The following is a 17414-nucleotide window of genomic DNA, read 5'->3' as shown; positions in this document are numbered from 1 at the left end:
TGAACGCAACGCAATTTTCAGCACTGGTAATGTCAAAGTCGTCAGCAGTTCCTGTCGACCGCATCGGACACGCCGAAAAAATACGTATGTTTGACAGCATAGCATCACACTTATTTTAATACGCCCCAAGGAAACTGTACATTTGAGTTTCGTTCTCAAGTCATCTGTCACGCCGTTCAGACATTTTCAGGTGAATTTAGCGGTAGAGTCTTGCTTGTATACATAGTAACGGCCGAAAAATAAATTAATCTATCTACAAATAGATGGATTACAATACAATCCAAAGCAAATAGAGCATCGATGGCTCAACGGTTTAGGAGCGGATCGAATTTCGAAAGGTCGGCGGTTCAAACCCGACTTGTTCGCTCTCCGACCACAGGCGGATATGCTATGAGCTAGATCTGATGATAACCCAACACGCACCAAAGAGAAATCCAAGGAAAACTAACAGACTAAAATACAAAACCTTGCTAACGCATCAGATAGGTACAAACAAACCTAACGACATCGATGATATCGACAACATCGAACAAAACGTAAACAAACTAACGGAGTGCATTAAGACAAGTTATGAACAAGCTTGTCCTCTGAAGAAAATCAACACAAATCGACTGTCAAAAAACAGCTGGTGGGGCCCAGATCTGGAAAGAATGAGGAAAAACCTCAGACATCTTTTCAACAGAGCAAAAAACACCAGACAAGAACAAGATTGGGACAACTACAAGGAAGCCCAATACAAATACAACAAACGCGTCAGAGAAAAAGACAAAACCGCGTGGCAAAAGTTTTGTACAAGCATAGAGTCGAACGACACTGCAGCCCGCATACGTAAGATTCTAGCAGACGACAACACCCGCACACTCGGCTCGCTGAGGAAAGCTGACGGAACATACACTAAGGATGACAAAGAAATAAGCGAAACGCTCATTGAAACGCATTTCCCTGGCTGTAGAATAGTAGACTCAGCAGACTGGGAACACAACCTAGGACACCATCCCACAGATGAGGATTGGGATCTTGCTAACAACACAGTCACGCGAGATAGAATCAGCTGGGCTATTGACACCTTTCACCCTTTTAAATCAGGGGGGACCGACAAAATTTTCCCTGCACTTTTACAATGGGGAAAACTTCAACTGACACCATGGCTGGAAATAATATATAAGGCCTGTATAGCATACAAGTATATCCCAACAGCCTGGAGAGAAGTAAAGGTGGTCTTTCTACCAAAACCTGGAAAGAGTGACTACACTTTACCAAAGTCCTTCAGGCCTATCAGCCTTACATCATTTCTACTAAAAACACTCGAGAGACTGGTTGATCGGTATCTCAGGGATGGAACCTTAAGACATGTACCCCTACACTCACACCAACATGCTTACAGCACTGGCAAGTCAACGGAAACCGCTCTGCATTCCGTTGTTGGCAAAATTGAACATGATCTAGAAAACAAACTATCAACACTGGGTGTCTTCATTGATATCGAAGGAGCTTTCGACAAGACAACCTTTAATAGCATAGACAGGGCCTTGGGACGATACGGGGCGCCAAGAACTATACGCAGCTGGATAAGAGCATTATTAGAACTAAGAATCATACAACTAGATATCAACGGAGTCACAAAAGGCATAGTAGCGAGAGGCTGCCCTCAAGGAGGTGTCCTATCACCAATCTTGTGGAACCTTGTAGTTGACGACTTGATAAACAAACTAAACACAAGCGGATTTTACACCATTGGTTATGCTGACGATCTCACCATCTTAATCAGTGGAAAACTAGAGAACACATTATATGAAGTCATGCAACGGGCATTGCGCGTAATCGAAAGATGGTGCAATGAAAATGAACTCACCGTAAATCCAAAGAAAACAGAGATGATTCTGTTTACCAACAAAAGGAAAATAGAGCTAACCAAACCACCAACTCTGTTCAACACAAGCCTCAAACTGTCAACTGAGGTAAAATACCTTGGTGTGACTCTGGACAGCAAGCTCAGCTGGAAAAGGCATACAGAAGATAAAATTAATAAATCGCTTACGATACTAAACCAATGTAAACGCATGCTGGGGAAAAAATGGGGGCTTAAACCAAAGATAATAAAGTGGTTATACCTAGCGGTAGTAAGAAGCTCATTAACATACGCCGCTTTGATATGGTGGCCGAGAACTCTTCTTACGACCGCCCAGCAAGAACTACAGAAATTTCAACGACAAGCATGCCTCGCCATTACAGGCTGCATGAGTACCACACCAACAACAGCACTTGAAATTATACTGGGGATCCCGCCCCTACACTTACAAATCAAAGAAGAAGCAACGCTCGCAGCCTTGAGACTGAAAACCTCAGGTCTATGGAAAGAACAGAACACAAGGCACACTAAAATTCTAGTGCAAAGCATAACCAAAGAACCACGCCTGGAGTGGAAATGCGACAGAACCAGGAAACAACACATACTGGACAAACCATACAAAATATATCCAGAGATAAACATAGATACGAAGTCAACACGGGATGCAATAGAAGTGTACACCGATGGATCCAAAACAAAAACTGGCACAGGAGCAGGGGCCTACTGCCAAGAACTAAACATGAAAATAAGTCACGCACTCGGTAAGGACAACTCTGTTTTCCAAGCAGAGTGTGTAGGCATTACAACCGCAGCCATAGCTATGGCAAATCGACAGGTAAAAAACTTTAAGATTAACATTAACTCAGATAGCCAAGCTGTTCTCAAAGCTTTGGCTAAATTCTGGACAACCTCCGAACTCATACAAGACTGCCATAAGGCTCTGGAAACACTCGCCATGTCGAATGATATCACCCTACGGTGGGTCAAAGGACATGATGGGGACCAGGGAAACGAGGCAGCGGACGCATTAGCACGCAAGGCTACGACGCTGAAGGTGACAGGGCCTCAGCCTATTGTACCCATACCCTTCAGTGAGTATAAAACTTGGTTGCATGAACTAACACTTAAGGAGCATTCCCGACTATGGGCAAGCGCAACTGACTGCAGGCAAGCCAAAGAGGCTTTCCCTAACATAGATATACGACAAACTAACAAACTACTCCGCCTGGACAAAGGTAAACTTAGGAAGGTGGTGGGACTCATAACAGGGCATAGCCCACTAAACAAACACCTTTTCGTTATAGGTGTTACCGACAGTCCTCTGTGCAGGGCCTGCATGGAGGTCGATGAGACGCCGACACACGTGCTCCTGGAGTGCATGGTCGTGGCAGAACAACGAGAACGCCATTTGGGTTCCCCAACCTCACTCCACGAAGTCCTCGGCAACCTGGGCGGTCTACTTGGCTTCTGGAGCGAGCTTGGATGGCTGGAGTGAAGACTTCGGCGGGGAGGGGCAACGCACGCACAACAGACGGAAACGTTTAAGTGCGGAAACCAGCCCAGAGAGAAGAAGAAGAAGAAGACCCGACTTGTTGCACTATTGTCGTACCCACTCCTGGCACAAGCTTTTACGCTTAATTGGAGGGGAAAGGGGAGTATTAGTTATGATTATTATAAGTTGGCATGGCTAATATTCTTAAAAAAAAAATGCAGTAATTGATGCAGCTTTCTGCAGTCCAAATATACATTGAATTCAGTGCGAGCGGCTCTTGCGGCTAATCAGTGGCGTTTAATGAGCGATCGGAATATAAGTAACATTAAACAATACAATATTTACAAAAGTAACTAATTTTCATCTTCACTCGCAGACACAGACTTCCTGGACTCGGGCGTGGCGGGCCTAGAGTTGCGGGACCCGGACCGAGAGCGGGAGCCCGAGTGAGAGCGGGAGCGGGAGCGGCTGCGAGAACCGCTCTTAGATCGAGATCGTGACCGCGATACGCTTTTGGACTTGGATCGCGAACGGCTTTTTGACCTGTAAAATGAAACATTGGTAAAAAACTGCATCTGTTTGTCATATATACGCCATAGCATTTGTTATGATGTCATTAAGCTATGACATTTGGGACACAGACTAGCCTCGGGCATGGCTGGCCTAGAGTTGCAAGACCTGCCGGGCGATTCAGAACACTCGATTCGGTAAGTTACCGTTCGATAAGACGTACTCTTCATTGAAAAATACGTCTTATCGAACGATAACTTTTTGAATCGATTGTTCTGAATCGCCCGGCTGGACCGAGATCGGGAAGCCCGAGTGAGAGTGGGAGCGTGAGAGGCTGCGACAACCGCTCTTGGATCGAGAACAAGATCGCGATATAGTTTTCCTTTATCCTTCCTTCAAAAATACCCAACCCTGGTTACGTCATTTTTTGAGGTGAAAACACACCATCACCATCACATCTCATTTTATACCTACCACCAAATAGATCAATAAACCACCCACTGCACAGGTTTCTGGTCAGAGCTCTTTTTCATGATGCCAATTCTAAATAAGGTAATAAATGCTATCTAGAAGTGGTAAGTACTCGTAAATTGGGAAACCTAAATATTTACCTTGAGTGAGATCGTGACCGACTCTTCGATCTAGATCCACTTTTCGATCTCGAACGGCTTTTGGATCTCGAACGACTTTTCGACCTTGAACGACTTTTTGACCTTGAGCGGCTTTTTGATCTTGAGCGGCTTTTGGACCGGGACCGACTTTTGGACCTGGATCGGCTCTTGGATTTAGATTTGGAGCGGCTTTTAGATCTCGATCGGCTTTTGGAACGTGAACCACTCTTGGATCTCGAACGGCTTTTGGATCTAGAGCGGCTTTTAGATCTGGAACGGCTTTTGGATCTGGAGCGGCTTTTAGATCTGGAACGGCTCTTGGCTGATCCTGAACGAGATCGGCTGCGAGATTTCGAACGACTCTTGGAACGAGACCTGTAGAGAAACATATTCATATATTAATCACATAATAATCTGTTTGACATTTAGAAGAAGAGTTCTGAACTTTTTAGTTATTCTGCAATATATAACATATTCTTACTAGTTACTTACATCTTTAAATAGCGAAACGGTCTTTTGGGTATATTTATAGCGAAGTAAAAAGACAGTAGTACATACTAACTATAGTAATTTGTTAGCGAATTTACATACCTATCGCTGTCCGAAGCAGACATAATTCTCTTGCGGCCTTTATTAGCGGGCGGGCTGCGGCTTCCGCTGCGGCTACGGCTGCGGCTTCGGCTACGGCTGCGGCTGCGAGACTTGCGGCCGCCGGCATCAGAGTCCGAATCCGATGACGATATCGTCTCTTTGGAAACGATCTTCGCGCGTTGTTTCTGGCTGAGTTTGTCGTCCGCCATCTTCGATTTCTCTCGACGTCCGATGCCTCTTTCTCCCTGTTATGTAGAATAATATATCGAACACTTAAGCTGAAGCAATTGTTAACTACGCATTTTTCAGTACTGAAAACATTAATAAAGTTATGCGCAGGATAAATGCATAGATTTGCAAAATTTTTTTACTCAGGAAATTTCTTACTTTCTTTACTTTTTAGTTTGCGAGATGGTCCCATCAAAATTTTCGGATCGAACTGGTTATTGCAGGATTACTGCTCACCTAAGTACCTATGCATTTATTTTATTCTGGTACTGTGATGTACAGCAACTTTTTTTTTTTTTTTTTTTAAGAATATTAGCCATGTTAAATGACTAATATTCCCCTTTCCTCTCCAACTAAGCGTCAGTCTTGTGCTAGGAGTAGGTACGACAATAGTGCAACGGGCGGGGTTTGAACCGTCGACCTTTCGGTTTTCAGTCCACTCCTTTACCGGTTGAGCTATTGAGGCTTATGCATCTTTGCGGCCTAATTTGATACCGGAAATCCGAAATGAGTTATGGAAATTCAGAAACTATTGATGGTGAATTGATATTGTAGGTACAGTCAGCACCCGCCAGTACTAACGACTATGGGCGGGTGCAAACCAAGCTCTGTTGCTGACCATACCAAGCAATTCAAATTGTGTTTATTCAATTAGACTTTCACAAGTACTTTTGAATCGTCAAGAGCATCTACCATTCAATTAGACTTTCACAAGTACTTTTGAATCATCAAGAGCATCTACCACTGATTCGGAATGCCTTTCCAATGACTTTATGATGTGACGGTGAGGATGACGTGACGTACCTTCTTGCGTCCCTTCTTGCGCGGCGCATCGCTATCGCTGTTGCTGCCGCGGTCGCGCTTCTTACTCCTACCGCCCTTGCGCCCTTCGCCCGCCTCGCGCTTGCGCTTGCGCTGCTTCGGCTCGCGACTGCCAAACCAAACATTTGCATGAGCCCTTGCAGTAATCACATGGGTAGGAGTTATTTAGCCAAAAAACCGGTCAAGTGCGAGCTGAACTCGTGTAGAGAGAGTGCTGTATGATAAATAGGTATATAAGTTTATATATATTGAGACATCTTTCTATATTTATGTAAACATTTCAGGCTCAGTAGATTCAGAGATAGGTCAATAAGGGAATGCCCAATTTTCCTCTTTTTCCTTAAATAACTTCAAAGGTTATTACTTTAAAATTATTTTCATTTAATATGTCACATAATGGTTCATTTTGCAAAACTTTTTTTTTAATTCCTAATTTGCCCCTCCAAAGTGACCCCCCCATATTCAAAATCTATTTATTTACGTTAAAAAAAAAAAGAAAGACGTTACACGTCACGTACAAAGAGATAATAAACAAAGATCTTATACCCTTCCTCCCTCGGGCGGTCGGGCTCGCTGCCGGAATCGGATATGTATTCGTCCCTGCGTCGCCCGCGGCCTTTGCTCTTGCTCTCGCTGGGCATGTCTGCGAAGAGCAGCGCATTCTTGGTCTTCTCCTTGTACTCTTGTCGCTTCTGCAGCTGCTCCACGGTGCTCTTTGCTTGCTGCTCCTCGCGGCGCTTACGCTCTTCTTCCTGTTGGTAAAAATCAATCAATCAATATCAACCTGCTTGTATACGTCCTCTGCTGGGCATAGGCCTTCGCAAGAGTGCGCCACCACACATGATCCACCGCCTTCCTTCCCGCTATCTTCTTAACGTCGTCAGTCCAGCGGGTTGGAGGTAGTTCCGAACTGCGCTTGCTGATACGCGGTCTCCACTCCAGAACACGTCTGCCCCAGCAGGAGTTGGTAAAAATAAAAATGTTTTTTTCGAATGGTTAGCTGTAATCGTCAATCAAATTTCTACTCTACGATAGTAGAGTAGACAAAAAAGTTTGCTGAAAATGAGTCCTTAAAATGTTTTATAAAATAACTAAATAGTATGAAAACCCGAAATCTGTATTTAGAAAACAAATCTTGACCTCAATTCAAAGGAAGTTGCATGAATATTGACGCTCACTGCCTGCGGCGAAACAATTCACTAACCTGTTGCCTGCGGAAGGCCTCCCGTTGCTCCCGCTGCCTATCCCTCAGCTCCAACTCCTCTTGGTGTTGTCTCCTCGCTCGGGCCACGTGCCACTGAGCCTGGGACAGTAGGTCGGCGCAGGTTCGAGCCTCCAAAGCTGCGGCGTTGGCGGATGTCTCGGAGGCGCGTTTTTCCGCGCCTTCCGGACGCTCGGGTCTTTCCCCCTCTGCTCCCTCGACGTTTGAGAGACGTGTAAAATACCTACAAGATAACGCATGCGTTTCTAAGTCAGATCAGTAAGTTTCTTGCAGATCCTTCAGAAAACACTTAAGAGGTTTCAAAAGAATCCCATTAACCTGATATTAATAATTAACATATGTGGTACAAGTTACCCTTAGACTGCGATCTCACCTTGGTGGTAAGCGATGATGCAATCTAAGCTGGAAGCGAGCAAGCTAAGTTCACATTTCTTTTAGTTTTTTACAAAAAGAAGTATGAACTTAGCTAGCTTGAATATATTTGAATGAAAAAGGTTGTGTTGGCGAGGCCTATCCATAATGGAGTAGGTACCAAGGGAGACTATGCAGTGGTGCATTTCTAGAAACTGACTAAACCAATTGACCTGCCATAGAATCTCATGATTTTATGGGTAACATTCAACTTGAATATTCTTTTGTACCTTTTTTTATTATTAAAAAAAATATTAGTTATTTATAATCATGACTAACATTCCCTTTTCCCCTCCAACTAAGTGTTAAGCTTGTGCTAGGAGTGGGTACAACAATAGTGCAACGGATGGGGTTTGAACCGCCGACCTTTCGGATTTCAGTCCGCTCCTATACGCGTTGAGCTATTGAGGCTTAATTTTGATACATAAAGCTTACCTATGTGAAACGTGTAGTTCGTGTACGGCGCGTAACACGACTTTCAACTCCGAACGCTCGTCCTTAAGCACATGAGCGGCCAGTCTCCGCAACGCGAGCGCAGTATTGTACAGCAGGGACGTATCATGAGGCGCCACTCTGCGCGCCTTGAGGAGCGCGGTGCGGGCGGCCCGGGCCCGGCTCGCGAACGTTTGCGCGCGAGCCAACCAAGTCAGCCATTCCACGTCGTGTTGCATACGGAATTTGCGGATGCAATTTTCGTACTGAAAAGGATCAAGATTATAAAAACAGTTACTTAGGATATTCAAATCTTATCTTGCTTTTAATGATTCGTCTCCAGTATCGAGATTCGGCAAATGATTCGTGAATATCGCTCATTATGTGGCCGCCGTCAATCGTATCGTTTTGCTTTGCGATATCTTGCACTATCGTAAAATTTGCCCAAACTCAAATTATTTCACGAATCCCGATAGTGGAACAATACCATAACCGCAATAAATGACGTCAAAACGGGCAGTTCTATGAAAAAATGCCAGAAGGCACAAATTCGGTTTGAGTAGAAATATGAGTTTCATAGAAAAGGTGCGGTCTAGCAAATGGTAAACAAAACTTCAATTTTCTAAAAATAACATTATGCATTGCACAGCTTTTGAATATATTGGATTTTTCATATTTTAAACCCCCGATTTTTCACTATCCTCCCAAATGTCATGACTAAAAATGCATTTATATTTTATAAGAAACTTGAAAGACGGAGTTTATGTAGAGCATAAAGGTTGAAATTGTTTCTCTTTAATAAAAGGAGATAGGTAGCAACATGTCTATTTCTGTAATTTATAATACTGCACCATCTGTATCGCGTTGATGTACTGCTTCTGCTCGACGTAAATGTGCGCGATGTTCATCCACACGTCGGGGAAGTCGGCCGTGGCCTCGCGCACCTGCGCGAAGATGTCGCGCGCCTCGTTTATACACCCCTAAACACAAACATCACATTCTTATACTGACTTGTCTGTTATCAGACCTGCAGTATCACTGAATAAAAACCATCAAGCTCATATTTTGACATTTATTTTATATTCAATAACAATCAAACTCAACCCTTTTATTTCATTGACCACAACCACACCTGATGGAAAGTCATGATGTGGCTTAAGATGGAACGCGTTTACCTAGAAGATGCCTATTCACTCTTGTTTTAAAGATACCCGGATTGGTAATTGGTAGTAAACACAGATCGCGGTAGAATATTCCAAACCTTAGCCTTGCGTATTAGGAATGATGACGCAAAACATTTCGTGCGTGTAGATAGATAGTCGACGACATAAGCATGGAAACTCGCCCGACATCTTGCTGTTCCGTGGTAAAATGGTGAAGGGGGGACAAGATCTAAAAGTTCCTGTGCACCCATTTACCACTATACACTTTTGATTGTCAATTTGTAAGATAATAAGAATGTAACAGGAAGAAGCCTGCAACCCAAAATTCTATGCTAAATTCTGTCACAATCCTAAACTTAGGTCTCAATTTCTAATCGCTGGGTGTGAAATTAATATTCCCCACTGACCTTATGCGCTAGAACGCATCCGATGCCATTGGCGGCCCAGATGTTCTTGGGGTCGTTCTTGAGCACTTGCTTGTACATGGCCAGCGCGCGCTCTTGATGCCTCTTCTCGCGGTCCTTCTCACGGCACGGTTGGTGCAGCGTCTGGAGCCAAACGTTACCTGTGGAATGCAATCGCTACCCATATTATAAATGCCAAAGTGTTCTTAGTTTGTTCTTCAATCACGTCGCAATGGAGAAATGGATCGACGTGATTATTTGCACGGTTATAGTTTAAAAACCTGGGGAGTGAAATAGACTTTTATCCCGGAAAATCAAAGGGATCATGGGATTTTGCAAAAACCTAATTCCACTCCTGTTGCGCTAAAAGAAGGTTGCTGAGTAAAGATCTAGTGCCTGGATGTTCAGTGTTAGGACTTAGGAGATACTTACCTATTGTGTCAATGAAACCCCTCCTACACACCTTTCATTGACACAATATTATGGTGGCAGCGGTGGGATGACAACTAACGTTTATTGGTAAATACCCACAACACTTACCCAAAGCATCAAGGAATAAGCATCATTGGAAGTAGAAGAATTCTGAAAAATCCCGGGTCCCCACTCCAAGACCACAAAATACTAACTACCATATATTTACTTTTGACGTTTGTTAATTACATAGGTACTTACCTAAAGCGATCAAGGAATAAGCGTCATTGGAAGTAGAAGAATTTTGTAAAATCCTCTCGAATTTCTTCTGCCCTGGTCCCCATTCCTGTTGGGCTAAATGTAGATTGCCGAGTAAAGACCAAGTGTCTGGATGTTCGGTATTGACTTTCAAAGCTTCCTTGAACCAATCGGATGCTTCATAGATTTGGCCTTTGTCTCGGGCCATACAGCCTAACCTAAAGATATGACCCATGAAATATATGTTTTATAATAATTCAATGGACATGAGTACAACAGCCCGTTATCAACAGGCGTTGTTAATACTTAAACAACCTTTTAGAATAGACTAAGATAGAAAGATTTTTTATTGAAATAAACTATTACATATTATGCTTTTGAATTAATAATAATAATAATAATAAAAACGTTTATTTGCAAAAAAGATTTACAAGTTATGCATGGACCCCTAACTCCCAAAAAAGTATAGACTGTGTTATGGGAGTTAGTGCCTTCCCTGTTGCATTTGCTCTAATTTAACTTAAAGTAAGGTACGAATAATTAAAAGTAAAGAAATTAAAATTAAGTTAATATAAATGAATAAAAGTATTTGTGTAGTATGGTGTGTGTGTGTGTGTGTGTGTGTGTGTGTGTGTGTGTGTGTGTGTGTGTGTGTGTGTGTGTGTGTGTGTGTGTGTGTGTGTGTGTGTGTGTGTGTGTGTGTGTGGGTGTGGGTGTGTGGGTGTGGGTGTGTGTGAGATTGTCAAGAAAATTTACCACTGGTTCAGATAATGCCATTCTTTCCTATAGTTGGCGTCAAAAAACTCCTATTATTATTATTATTACAAAGATAATGCAAAATATTTGTAAAAGTGTTTACCTCAAATAGCAGTCGATGTAATTGGGATGTTCCTTCAAGATATCTTTGTACAGTTTCTCGGCTTTGTTATAAACGCACAGGGCTTCGTTCAATCGAGCCAGGTTGTACATTGTGGTGACAGCGATAGAGTTGTAGTATTGGGCGTCTAAGGTCTCGGCGTCCACTTTTTCTCTGTAAATGAGGTTCAATATTATTTAATTAGAAATAAAAAGATTTTTATCCAAATAAACTTTTACAAGTACTGTTCAAGAAAAAATTCATGTTGACTACAAAAATGACAGCCATTTTGAAGTAGTGCTACTCAGTAGGTTATTTTTTCGGAGTTATATGTGTTTTAAACAATTAAATATCACTTGCTTTAATTGTGAAGGAAAACATGTGACCTTCATGCCTAAAAGTTACCCATAATGTTCTCAAAGGTGTGTTAAGTATACCAATCTGTACTTGGCCAGCGTGAGACTATGGCAAAACTCGGGTGCCTATCAGAATGTACACGTTGCAAAATGACGATTTCGCCATAACGTCTTGATATTCAACGCCATAACAACTAGACATGAACGCTAAATGCCCTAGAAGCAAAACGTCTCTCATACTAAAATGAGGAGTGTTCTGTAGTGAAGGGTACTGCTTACCTCTCCAAGGCTTCTTCAAGGTATTTCTTGGCCTCGTTCAGGTTTCCTAACCGATAGTGCAGCGCCGCGACGTTGTTGAGAATTTCCGCAGGTATATCCGCGTTTACGTTCTCTTTGAGAATTTTCATCGCTGTCGTATACGCGTTCAGGGAACCCTGTAAAAAAATATTAAGTATTAGATGACAAGGTTGGTCGGGATTATATGGTTTGTTTCTATTTTCGAGCCAACTTAAGCCAACACTCTAAATAATTAAGACCAGTTTCCAGGTAATTTGGAAGCGTATCCATTCAAGTTCTTCAATGAAAATTGCTGCTGTAACTTTAGTTGCAGTCAAGGACTGTCATTGGTAGGAAAAATAATAGCGTGTGTAACTTTTACTGTGGTTGAAGTAAACCTTTTTTTTATGTTGTGACAGATATTATGATTAAATTAAAAATAAATAAGTTGCGTTAGAATTAAGTAGTTAATAATAAGTTGTAATAAGTACTTAATAATATTATATATTTAATCTACTTGGTACTTTAAAAATCTCGGCAAGAAGCGGCGGCCTTTAAACAGTCGTTCTGTTTGGCGGCCATTTTAGTAACTTTTGCGTTCGAGAAAAGATCTGAGGTACTCTCTATATAGTGGTGTTTAAAGAAGTTTTATTTCTATAAAAATCGTGAGACGATGCATTGTTGAAGCTTTGATGGTGTTTACCTGTAAATCATTTTGTTCCAATATTTGAGCCAACTCAATCCAAGCCTCCACGTCTTCTGGGAATTGTTCAGTGACCTTTTTGAGATGTTGTCTCGCTATATCGCGTTGCAACTGTGACGGCGAGCTGGCGTACAGGGAGCCGAGGATTTTCATAGTTTCGTAGTTTCCCGGTTGTGCCTTTAACACTTTTTCGAAACATTGTGCGGCCTACAAATAGAGAATAGAATAGAAATATTTTTATTCAAATAAACTTTTACAAGGACTTTAAATCTTTAAACATACCTATACTAATAATTCGTCATTTGATACTTTAGATAATATTATTTGGAAGTACATAAATGTTTTAGCTAAGACAAAAGATCCTAACTCGTTTGTTTGAATTCTTTATTACACACACACACACATACTTATACATAAACATAGAAAGAAACATACGAAAGGAAAGCTAAACTATTATATTAGGGTGCAAAGACGGTCTTATCGCGTGTGATGGATTTTGAAAAGGCCTATCCAGCAATGAACGCATGACTGATGGGTTGGATTAGAATTTTGTACAGGAAGGTTTTTATTGTACCTAATTTACTATACTCACATTCTCCGTATCGCCTCTGTAGATATACATCTGGCCAAGTCCATAGTGGGGCAGCACGAAGTTGGGAGGCGCGAACTGTGTGGCCTGGTAGTAGGAAATGGGCATTATTGCTACTTTTCATTTGATGAAATTATATATTTCTTCACACAGGTGATTTTTCACGGAAAAAGGTTTTTAAATTTTCATACTTAGGTACAATCGTTTTCTACATTCTACAATTTAATGTTATCTCTTTCTAACACACCGTGATTTATCTTTAACACACAGAGATACTAGTTTTTTCACTCGCACACTTTTTAGGGTCTTGCTTGACCCTATTAACGCGCTTTATTAACGCGTGGAGAGCTACATGTGAAAAGGCTATTCTCGTGATTTTTCACCTGCTACCTGTGAAATGGTCCATCCATACCTGGTAGTAGTACTGGAAGGCTTGCACACAGTCGCCCTGCGCGTGGAAGGCTCGCGCGAGGTGGTGGCAGCTCTCTGCGCGCATCGCCTCGTTCTCTGTGTTGTGGAACGCGTGGAGAGCGAGATGCTGGACTTTGCTGTAGTCCTGGTAGGATAAGATAACCGAATACTGTGACTTATATTCTTATTTAAGGGGTTCTTAATAATGCAAAGTGTCTTTTTTTGATAATTGTATAAACAAAAATCAGACACTTCGTATTAAGGCGCAACACCCACTATAAAGTGGAGTTGAACCCAGGCATAGCGACTTTCTTGATAATTAACAATATACAGAAGGTAGCTTCTACGTTTGGTGTTATTCAACGTCAATTTTACCCAACTGCAGCAAACCCCAAAGGAGGGTTATATGTTGGACCTGTAGGCCTGTTTTTATGTCTGCTTGCAACTACTCAACGGTTAAACCGATTTTGATAAATGATGCATCAGTGAATTCGTCTCGATGGTGTGAGTGTCGCTGGATATGTGAAATTCTTAAAAATCAAAATGGCGGCTTTTATGGCCTTTAATGTGCGGGCTGAAAGCTTTTTATCAAGACCCTCGATTGGGATATATGAAAATAAAGAGCTTTAAAAGGCGAGTACAAAAATATATACTATCTTTGTTTGAAAAGAATTTGGAGTGCCAAATCATAGGAAATTTTATATGAGTGGAAAGTGTGGGCTGAAAAATATGCAGTACAAACTGCAGCTGGGTTTTTGACAATTTTATAAATTGTACAAATCTAATCAATTTTAAATAAGCTGTCTAGCAGGCTTATTATACATTATGCCTTTCAACTTTCAGTTTAACTCTTTTTTTATAACAGTATTTTAATACAAACCTTTTTAAAGAAGAAATGGTTAGCCAAATGGTTCAATACCATAGGGTTCTTGGGATCGATGGCATATGCTTTAGACAACATAATAACGGCAATTTTATTGGATTCACTCTCTTGCAAGTTGAGCTTCAATATGGAGAGACCAACCAATGCACCTACACACTGTGGGTCCAGTTGTAATGCCCTTTCAAAGGCCATCCTACAAATAAGTCAATGTTTTATACACTTATATACATATTATATGCTCATATTATCTTAAAATCCTGATTATGAATTAGTCACTCACGTCAGATGTGTTAAGAACTTAACCTTAAAAAGGGATTTTGTATCCTATAATTTGCTAAAATGCATAGAAAATATTTTCTCGTGGCGCGCATGTTAGGTTAGCTGGAGACTGACATAGGCTATATACATACATGTCCTGGAAAATCAAAGAGTTCCCATGGGATTTTTATAAATCTAAACCCCCACAGAAGAAGTCACGGGCATCAGCTAGAATGCTATATTTCTCATTTTATTTGCATGGCCTCCACCTGACCCAGTTTTTATTATAAAAATACATTAAGAAACCTTATGAAATGATAATATATTTATCGATATTAGCATGTACACAGGGTGTCCACTGTCCACAATTGGTATGGATACCAGTGATCCTGCTTTAAACTCAGTAATAATTTATTTAATTTTTAATCCTACAAATGAAATATTGAATAAATTGTTAAAAAAAAAAGGAAAGAAACAAATTTAAATTCAATTTAAACACAATCAATACCTGGCCTTTTCCTGATTATTGAGCTTCATAAAACAATGTCCCATTCCAAGGCGCAAAGCAGCTGGGCTGTTGGGATTGGTTCTAAGAGCCTTCTTATAGAAAGCCAGAGCTCCTCTGTAATCCTTCCTGTTAAATGCTATGCAAGCCTTGCCAAGGAGTGAGGGCACGTTATTTGGTGACTGGTTGAGCACAAAGTTGAACTGTGTGTCTGCTTGACCCATCTTGTCACCTTCCAGAAGGCAGAAGTATGCTCGCCCGAGGAGATGGTTCTTTAAACAAGGGATTAAGTTTGAGAAGAAAATTTTAATATGATCGTACATAATTTAAAAATAAATGAAAGATAGTGTTATTGCTTTCACATATTTGCTTTGAAATCAAATTAGACATTAATAGGAGTCCGTTTTGACCTTTGGGTATGGAATTTTAAATATTATGTTAGCATCTATGCAGGCGCCTTATTTTAATAGATATGTATCAGATCAAACATATAAGACAAGTATTATGTATACACATAATAATGCATTCAACATTCAACAGCTCAACTTAGAAACAATAACAATTCCAAGTTATAAAATAATAAAGTAGGTCGTCAACCTTTAGGATGAAGAATGGAGTCACTCCGCAAACATCAAGTTGAATTTGTCACAACAGGCAAAATATTATATCCTTTTGGTTTCTAAGGGTATTTCATGGGTTGTATTACAATACACTGACAATAAGTTATTTATTTCTGGTGTTTTCTACCACTGGACTCCATAGTCTGAGGTCATTAGTATCACTTACCTGATCATACATAATGATCTTATCCGCCATGGTATACAGTAAAGTGGCCTTTGTGAACAGTTCCTTTTTTTTGTCCTTTGACTTCTCCTTATTGGCCTCCTGGACGTAATACGCAGCCAGCATGTCAAGGGCTCGCATCTGGTCCCGTTCAAAGTCTCTGTAGTCAATGTTGGCGTCCACGCGGGACGCCTCCAGGATTTTGAGGAAGTCATCGATCTTCTTTTGTTTGTAATATGCAAGCTAGAAATTATGTAAAATATTAAAAAAATTAAGTAAATATATCGATGAAATTTTTAACACAAACTCTGCCATGCTAACTTGGTTTGGATTTGCTTGTATTAAAACAAACATTTATAAATAAATAAATGTTTTTAATTGTACATAACCAGAATCTATTATATATAATACAATAATAATAAGTTTATTATGTTTCTTGCTTCTAGCTGCCGACTGCTTTATCAACACATAAAAGAGACTTGATATTGAGTACCTTTTACTGAATACAAATTAAACATACACTAAGCTGTATTGTGGGGTTAACAATCAATAAAAAAAGTTTTCATGTGGTTACAATGCTAAGTATTGTGAATGAGTAATAAAATACACAAAAGCTTAACTAAACTGGTATCTACTTGCTTAGCTTGGTGCATGTATTGTGGCTAATTCTATTTCCATTGTATTATTTACACTATGCACAATCTCTAAATTGACAGGTCTAAATCTAGTGCTATCCTTTTCAACGGGCAGCATTATGAAATGGATAGCAATACATTTAAACCTATCGTTTAATTTGGAGTTTGTGTAAAACAGAATTAGCCACACTGAGCTTATAAAATAGAGCGAATTGGCAAATATTTATAGGTTATTTTCAACTTACGGCAACATTGATCCAGACGTTGAGTTGAGAGCGTTCCTGCTGTAATATACTAAGCACTTCATCCCCGGATGGTAGCTGATCAGGATCAAGCTCTATCACCTATATAATTATAAGAAAATTGATTACGCGACTGACATTTTAAAGCGAAACAGATATCGCACTGTTCAAAATTTGCAAAGCAATCACCTCGTCGGTGCTCATCAACGGGATTTCGAGCGACATTGTAGTTTTTTGCACTGATCACTTGGTCAAAAAGAAAACATCGTAATAGATTTTATGGTTTTCAGTTTACAATAATTATTATTTTAATATTTTCACTTTTAAACGAGTAGGTATTTACGGATTCGTGGTCTGTGATTTAGCTAACAAAACACAACTCGCGCAGTGCGCACCACAGACAACCAGACAAATGTCTATAGAAAATAGAACGCTCACCGCTGACGTCTGACACAAGTCTGACACAGATAAATAACTAGTGGAATGTAAGTAAAAACCGGTAATATCTCACAA

General features: G+C 40.6%; 2 protein-coding genes across 3 annotated transcripts; one reads left to right on the top strand and one right to left on the bottom strand.

Annotated features, from left to right (window-relative positions):
• The first annotated feature begins 404 nt into the window (after nt 1–404).
• On the top strand, nt 405–1212 carry LOC123870471. Its single transcript, XM_045913797.1, has 2 exons — nt 405–1031; nt 1198–1212. Exons 1-2 carry the CDS (start codon nt 405–407, stop codon nt 1210–1212), a joined length of 642 nt encoding a protein of 213 aa, XP_045769753.1.
• A 2265-nt stretch (nt 1213–3477) lies between these two features.
• On the bottom strand, nt 3478–17230 carry LOC123870189 (RNA polymerase-associated protein CTR9 homolog). Of its 2 annotated transcripts, XM_045913389.1 has the most exons (21): nt 17091–17230; nt 16905–17003; nt 16028–16267; nt 15245–15513; nt 14476–14671; nt 13597–13740; nt 13188–13271; nt 12596–12802; nt 11896–12050; nt 11264–11434; nt 10408–10622; nt 9739–9896; nt 9020–9148; nt 8172–8434; nt 7308–7548; nt 6650–6855; nt 6086–6212; nt 5054–5298; nt 4547–4837; nt 4463–4510; nt 3478–3884 (listed from the first exon to the last, which is right to left on the bottom strand). In XM_045913389.1, exons 1-21 carry the CDS (start codon nt 17124–17126, stop codon nt 3695–3697), a joined length of 3714 nt encoding a protein of 1237 aa, XP_045769345.1. In that variant the 5' UTR covers nt 17127–17230; the 3' UTR covers nt 3478–3694. The 2 variants fall into 2 exon arrangements, with proteins under 2 accessions (XP_045769345.1, XP_045769344.1); XM_045913388.1 differs by having other exon boundaries at nt 3479–3884; nt 4463–4837.
• Between the last annotated feature and the right edge of the window lie 184 nt (nt 17231–17414).

Source organism: Maniola jurtina, chromosome 12 (assembly GCF_905333055.1).
Source record: "Maniola jurtina chromosome 12, ilManJurt1.1, whole genome shotgun sequence".
NCBI classification, from domain to species: Eukaryota; Metazoa; Arthropoda; class Insecta; order Lepidoptera; family Nymphalidae; genus Maniola; species Maniola jurtina.
The sequence above is the reverse complement of the archived record's forward strand: the minus strand, read 5'-3'. Positions and strand labels throughout refer to the sequence as shown.